At 35.0% G+C, this 7,500-nt stretch overlaps 1 protein-coding gene across 2 annotated transcripts; it reads right to left on the reverse strand.

Moving 5' to 3' along the window:
• Positions 1–414: 414 nt before the first annotated feature.
• LOC109088371 (E3 ubiquitin-protein ligase RNF185) lies at positions 415–6,693 on the reverse strand. Of its 2 annotated transcripts, none has more exons than XM_042723343.1 (7): positions 6,566–6,693; positions 5,261–5,467; positions 5,136–5,154; positions 4,946–5,058; positions 4,129–4,183; positions 2,224–2,341; positions 415–1,193 (listed from the first exon to the last, which is right to left on the reverse strand). In XM_042723343.1, exons 2-7 carry the CDS (start codon positions 5,428–5,430, stop codon positions 1,099–1,101), a joined length of 570 nt encoding a protein of 189 aa, XP_042579277.1. In that variant the 5' UTR covers positions 5,431–5,467; positions 6,566–6,693; the 3' UTR covers positions 415–1,098. The 2 variants fall into 2 exon arrangements, with proteins under 2 accessions (XP_042579277.1, XP_042579276.1); XM_042723342.1 differs by having other exon boundaries at positions 415–1,196.
• Positions 6,694–7,500: the final 807 nt, after the last annotated feature.

The raw sequence follows: 7,500 nt of genomic DNA on the forward strand, positions 1-7,500 counted from the left end.
TAAAGACATATATAATGTTATATAAGATTTATTTCAAATGAATGCTGTTCTTCTGAACTTTCTATTCATCAAAGAAACCTGAAAAAATTACTCGGCTGTTTTCAACATAATAATAATAATAATAAATGATATTTGAGCAGCAAATCATCATATTAGAATGATTTCTGAAGATCATGTGACACTGAAGACTGGAGTAATGATGCTGAAAATACAGCTGCACATCACAGAAATACATTATATTTTAACACATATTCACATAGAAAACAGTTATTTTAAATAGCAAAAATATTTCAAAATTTCACTTTTTTGTTTTTTGGATCAAATAAATGCAGGCTTGGTGAGCAGAAGAGTCTTCTTTAAAAACATCAAAAACCTTTGACTGGTAGTGCAGAAAAAAGCAAAAGTTTCTGGGCATTTTGTGTCATAACATTATTTATTGGTTTAATAGAAGAGAATTGGATTAGTAAAATAAAGAAGTCCCTCTACAACAACACAGTGATATTTGCATGGATGGGGCCAGTATTGCACAAAAGAAAGAAATTGTGATGAAAAACAAACACTAAAACAACATTCAAAAACACATTTATAATTAAATTTAATCATCATGTGGACAGTCAACATGTGCTTATGCCTCTCACACTGCAAATCATTCTTCTTTCCCAAATATTTTCCAAAACCTAAAAAGTCTACATTATAGATATTGAGCTTTAAAATAAATCTCCGTGTGCTTCTATCACGTTCTGAATTAGTTTAAGTCTCTATTTTCAAAAAAACGTTTATTTTTAGATTAGTAAAAGAACAGATGCTCTACTTCGGCCCATGTGACGAGATATTTAAAAACAAAAATATGAATTAAAATAAGCTAAAATGAAACGCTAGGAAGTACATTTATGCATCATTTGGCACCGTAACCGTAGAAAAACCCAATAATAGAGAAATAAGACTCTGGCATTTATTTAAAATCAAATCTGGGAAGAAAACAGTGTGGTTTGCATCTCACAAGCGCTGCATCTCTTTCACAGAAAAAGAGCTGCTCCCACCCTGTACTACTGAAGGGTTAGTTAGCCGCTGGTCCTCCATCGTACACTTCTTCAGCGATTAAGCGATCAGCAGCCAGAACATGATGAGGAGCGCCACGAACAGGAAGAGGCGAGACAGGAACTGCTCATCCGCGTGCTGAGGGGTTCCTGGAGCTGCTGCCGGGACACAAACACAGCTTCAGTACACCAACACTGCTCTTTTAATCCAACACAAAAAAAAAAATCACAATCACAACTCAATTAAATTACTCCACAGCTGTTCCAGCCGTCACACACGCTTCAGTGAATCGATTCAGAACTCAGACGCTCACTGATTCGCTTGCAGCATCACCCGTTTTACACTAAAATGCCTAATTAAAAATATATATATATATATATACTATAATTGCAGGTACATTTGGTGTCCAAAGTCATTATTTTTTATTAATGGTTATATTTTGAATTATTTAAATATTTTGTTACTTGTTACAGTCAATAACAATATAATAGTTTGTGTAAAGAGTGTCTTAAAAAGCTCAAAAGCATGATTTCTTGTTTGTCTGAATTAGTCGGTGCATTTTTTCCATCATGTAACATTGTGTAATCAAAATATTTTATTGTACTTCTCTTTTTGTAATATTTCATTTTATTTACAAAAGCCCTAAATACTCATTTATGTAATTCTACAACATTAAATGGTTTAAAAATAACTTTTTTTAATAAAAATGTGTTGATAAATCTTTCGTCAACTCTGTTACCGTAACCATATTTTGCCTTTAAATTGAAAATAAAAACCCATAAAAATAAAAAAAAAACTATAAAAATCAACAAAAACAAGAAATACCAAAAGTACAACAAATTATAAAAAAAAAAAATCGGGATAAACCAGAAGTAGTGACAGTGCAACAGATTATTATTAAAGAATAAATGTAGGGCGGGGGCTGGTTCTGTGCATCAGTTGTTGATTGGATGTTGAGATGTGGGTGTGGCTCTCAAAAATGTATGCAGATGAGCTTAAGCCTGCAGGGGCGGAGCTTAAGGGACTAAATGATTGGAGAAGTTCTGCACAGAGAGATGCAGACACATACAATCAAATAAACATTGATAAAAAAAAAAAGAAGAATATTTTATGTTTTCCTGATGTTTAGTGATATCATGCAGCCCTACACTCATGCAAGCATCTTTCCCGTGGTCCAGCACACACCTGGAGGCGGTCGTCCATCATTGATATTAAACGCTGTAGCAAAGATCCCAAAAGGAAAAGCCCCGATCCCGAAAGACATCTGGAAGCCTCCATCGCCGAAGCCGAAGCCCTGAAACCCCTGCAAACACAACACAATACATTAGATTTATGACTTAAAGAAATTAAATGTACATCATCTGTGTCATTCCACACTTTTCTTTCATTTCTGGAACATGAAAGATTAATAAACAAACAAATGTAAGAATAATCTGGCCACGGTTTATATATCAAGAGTTCATTTGCAGTACTGATAACAAATTTTGTGCATTCCACTGAATCTCAGTCGGGTTATTTTGATCAGGTCAAAAATAACTAACAAATACAGCTAACGAACACAATAAAAACATGATTTTTGAAAATAAAAAAAACCCCTAGTTATAGGTTTTTGCAAATAAACTCTTCAAATAATGATAATTAATGGGGACTGACTCTGTCGAACTCCAAAATTACAAAAAAATCAATTCGATTCAAGTTTATTTGTATAGTGCTTTTCACGATACAAATCTTGGCAAAGCAGTTTTACAGAAAATGTTAAGTTTCCACATTATATTTATGACTAAACATTGCAATTATGTAAAATGTGGCAGTTTTAAATGTTGTTCCATGGTTAGCATCAAAACAAAATAAAAGCAGGAATAAAGCAGCACCTCTGAATCTACTGAAGCCATACGATTTTGAACAGATCTAAACGATCACACGCATGTTTGATCCCGGAACAATCACTTAAATGTGGGTCTGTTCATCACCTGAGGACTTTGAATATCATCAGCTCCTCGTCTGAGAGTTTAAAGGTGGTTTTTGTTCTGTTTACCGTCTCTTTAGGACAACGAGCATCGTGAACGTTCTGCTAAACGTCTCCGTTTGTGTGCCACTAACATACGAGTCTGAACAACATGAGAGCGAATAGATGATGACTGCATTCTCATTTAGAGGAAAACTCGTTTTTTATATTTGCATACTACAAACGATGGTTCTCAACTGGTTCAGGTCATACTCAGAAGGGAGAGGTTATTATGTGAGTATAGCATGCGGAGTCCCACAAGGCTCAGTCCTGGCACCGCTCTTGTTTAGCCTGTTTATGCTCCCACTGAGTCAAATAATGAGAAAGAACCAAATCACAGCTATGCTGATGATACACAGATTTATCTAGCTTTATCTCCAAACAACTACAGCCCCATTGACTCCCTCTGCCAATGCATTGATGAAATTAACAGTTGCATGTGCCAGAACTTTCTTCAGATAAACAAGGAGAAAATGAGATTTATCATGATAAATAATCCTTATGCAAGACCTTCAGGAGTTGAGAGAGAGAAACAAACAGAAACAAGAATGAAAAAAAGGATGAGAGGAGCTAAATGTAGATCTGTGATGCAATCTTAACGGTCAGATGTTGTCATCGCGCCGCTGAACTCTTTCCAGCTTCTGTCCACAGGGACGTCTTAATAAGCCCCGGCGGGACGCTCGTGTGACTAATGAATTACCTACAGGTAGGCACTAAAGCAACCGCCGTCATCCACGTAACAGTTTCATCACAAACGTCTTGTGCAATGATACTCGCCACATTGCAAACACTTCTATCAGCTCTGATGGTGTATACACATTTCAAAAACTGTGCATGGTCATTATCTTTTTTTTTTTTTAAATTTGTGTAGAAACGTCACATCGCGTACATTTCACAAAACATTACAAAGAAACGGCAGGTTAACAAGCAATTTTGACGTAGAAAGACTAAAATAGAATTTTCTAGTAAAACATCCTCCAATAATCTGTTTCATTCAGCACTTATAAACCTGCTTATATTGAGTAACAGTGACAATACTTCTCAGTATGCAGCTAGTTTATTTTGTTAGAGAACAGGACACTCACGCCACGGTTCTCTGGTTCTGGACGCTGTCCTTGCGGTCGTGGAGGAGTTCTCTCTCTGAAACCATACAGGAAAATTCACTTTCAATCAATGGTGTACTGGTGTGTAGACATTCATTCATTTCTATAACACTCGATAGCACAACATAGATTGATTCGAAGCAGTAATCAAAAGAAATATAACTGTTAATGTTGTAAAATTAATCAATTATAATTCAAATATAAACTAAAGAAGACACTAGAGTCTCAGTGTTATTTTAGTATCATTGAGATACTATTATTAAATTTTATATTAATATCATTAATTATACTATTATACATTTTACTTAAAGATTTAGTAATTTTGTTCTGTTTTTGTCATTTTTATTATTATTGTTTATTTTATTTTTTTTGAATATGTGCATTTATTTCAGTTTTAGTTTTTTTTTCTTTTGTTTTTTTCTTTTATTATTTGTTTTTTTAGATTTTGGCACAGCAAGTTAAATGTCTCCTTGGCAATTAGCTGAAATAAAATGTTTTTTATATATTGTTTCATTTACCATTTATTTTTATTTCAATTAACAATGCTTTTTAAATTATTTTAATTCTAGTTTCAGTTAACTATAATAACTCAATTAAGGGATATATATATATGTGTGTGTGTGTGTGTGTGTGTGTGTGTGTGTGTGTGTGTTTATTTTTGTATAATCTAACAAATCAAATGGGATTGTCTCGTTTGATTTGGAGCTTGATGGACACAAAGTCGTCCTGCTGCGTGATTTAGTCATATTTCTCAGCTCTACAGCACAGTTATGATTTGATCACGCTCTCGGAGCTGCACCTGGGGTCTTGCTGGCCGGTGCTGCCTCTGCCGTACAGCGGGATCACTTTATCTCGACTGATGCCGGCCTTACAAACCGGACACACCTGTCTGTTCGGCCTGGTTTCCAGCCACTGCGGACACACAGAGACACGCGGTCAGGAGACTCGTCCAGCGGTCACATGACCATCAGCGCTTACCGAACACTCACCTGATGCAGACACGGCCAGCTGGGGGGAGACGGCACGGCGAGATCAGACAGAGGAGAGAAAACAGAGCAGTTATTACCAGTCAGCTTCCTGAGAGAGAGTGTGTGCATCTCTCAGCAGGTCTCACCAGAAGAGATGTCCACACAGACTGATCACGGCGTCTTTAGACGTGTCCAGACAGATGTTACACTCAAACGTGCTGTCCTGAGCCCCCCCGCCGCCGCTGCCGTTCTCTCCCGCCGTCTGTCCGTTCGCTGCTGATGAAGCTGAACTCTCGCCGGCCGCTGCGCTGGCCATTCTGCATTCACCTCGATGACCTCAGAGCATACAGAACCTCCAGAGAAACACACACACACATTAAACACACACACTGATTCAGAGAAACACACACACACACACACATTAAACACACACACTGAACAAAAAAAAAAACACACACACACACACACACACATTAAACACACACACTGATTCAGAGAAACACACACACACACACACATTAAACACACACACTGAACAGAACAGAAGGAGTCCAGTCTAGTCACAGACACAGAACAGAATTAACTTCAGTTACACTTTAGTGTGCTGCATTTTTTTTACTTTTGTAGTTGTAGGGGTTTTTTATGTTTATATAGTTTCAGTTATTTAAGTAAACCAAGTTTAACTAAATTGAGAATTGTATTTTATTTTAGCATTTTACTTTCATTTAACTGAACTGAATTAAATCTCAGTTAAGACACTTTAAAAAAAAAACGTTTTGAGTTTTAACTATAAAAACCTTGATAAATACACACACACAAAAATATAAGTTAATATAGTTAATTACAGCCTATATATATATATATATATATATATATATATATATATATTATATATATATATATATATATATATATATATATATATAAATATACACATATATAGGCTACTCACATGTAGACAGCATGCATACATGAATATATATATATATAAAATTGTTTATATAGTTTTTATTCATTTGCTTCAGTTTTAGTAAACCAAGTTTAACTACATCGAGAATGAACTGTATTTTATTTCAGCATTTTACTTTAATTTAATCACAGTTAAGACTTTTTCATTCAATTTTATATTTGTTATTATAGTTAAATTCTATATTATTATAATACACACACACACACACACACACACACACATCGTGTACTCATAAGTATATTATTCTCACATGCAGACAGCATACATGACAGTGAATACAAGTATTATAGAAATGCACACGTACAGATATATTTACACGCACACGTGTCGAAATGTAACACAGAGCGCTAGTGTATCAGAATCTGATGACGCTGTTAGCTGATTAGCTGCTTACCTCGCTTCTCTACAGCACAAACAACGCAGCTATCCGTCCGCTAATTACGCGATTGTGTTTCTAACAATGTAGGATTAAAAACATTACCTGCTCCGTCTCATCAAAGCGTCTGAGGAGAGAGAAATAAAAACAGCTGACGCTTCTCTCATCAACTTTCAGCGGATTGCGTCAACATTACTCCACCCGGAAGTTAAAGCCCACTGACGTCATGCGCGTTAGACCAATGGCGTTACTGCTACCGAAATGAAGCGTCCCGACCATTTTCTGTGATTGGTACACAAGGCATACTAAATTCTATTCTAAAAAATAATATAATTCAACAATCAGTTCAGTGTTTATCAAAAGTTATCTTAGGGGCAAATAATCGTTTACGCAGATTCACCTGTCACGTGATCGCTGTTACTTTTCTCACCGCTGCTCCGGATCGGCCAATCGCTGTCGCTGTGGTTACGAGAGAAGAAATTTATATTTAAGCATTTCATAGAGATTGATCAGACACAGATCCATTTGTATCTCAAGAATGAATCACGTGGAAATCAATGAATAAAGAGAAAAAGGTGAGATAATAATAATAATAATAATTAATAAAATGTGATGTAATTTCAGGCCTTGAGTCTGTTTTGATAGTGTTCAATTTAACTTACAGCTACTGTACATTTACATTATCATTTCATTTGTAAGTCGCTTTGGATAAAAACGTCTGCTAAATGATTAAATTTAAATGTAATTTTACAAAAGCACTATGCAAAGGATCTTGCACTACAAATAATTCACCAATCAAGATAACATTAAACAAAATAATAAATAACTGCAAAGATAATAATTTATAATTATAAAACTAAATTATACAGTCACGTTAAAAACCTAAAATAATACCTACAACAAATGTCCTGAAACAAATCCATTTAACCACTGCACTGTATAAATTAAACTGTAATATTTTATTTTTTCAACATTTTATAGAGTCAACATTTAGTTTATCAAATACACAGTTATGTATAAAACACAATGAACTGTAAACC

Source organism: Cyprinus carpio, chromosome B5, assembly GCF_018340385.1.
Source record: "Cyprinus carpio isolate SPL01 chromosome B5, ASM1834038v1, whole genome shotgun sequence".
Taxonomy (NCBI): Eukaryota; Metazoa; Chordata; class Actinopteri; order Cypriniformes; family Cyprinidae; genus Cyprinus; species Cyprinus carpio.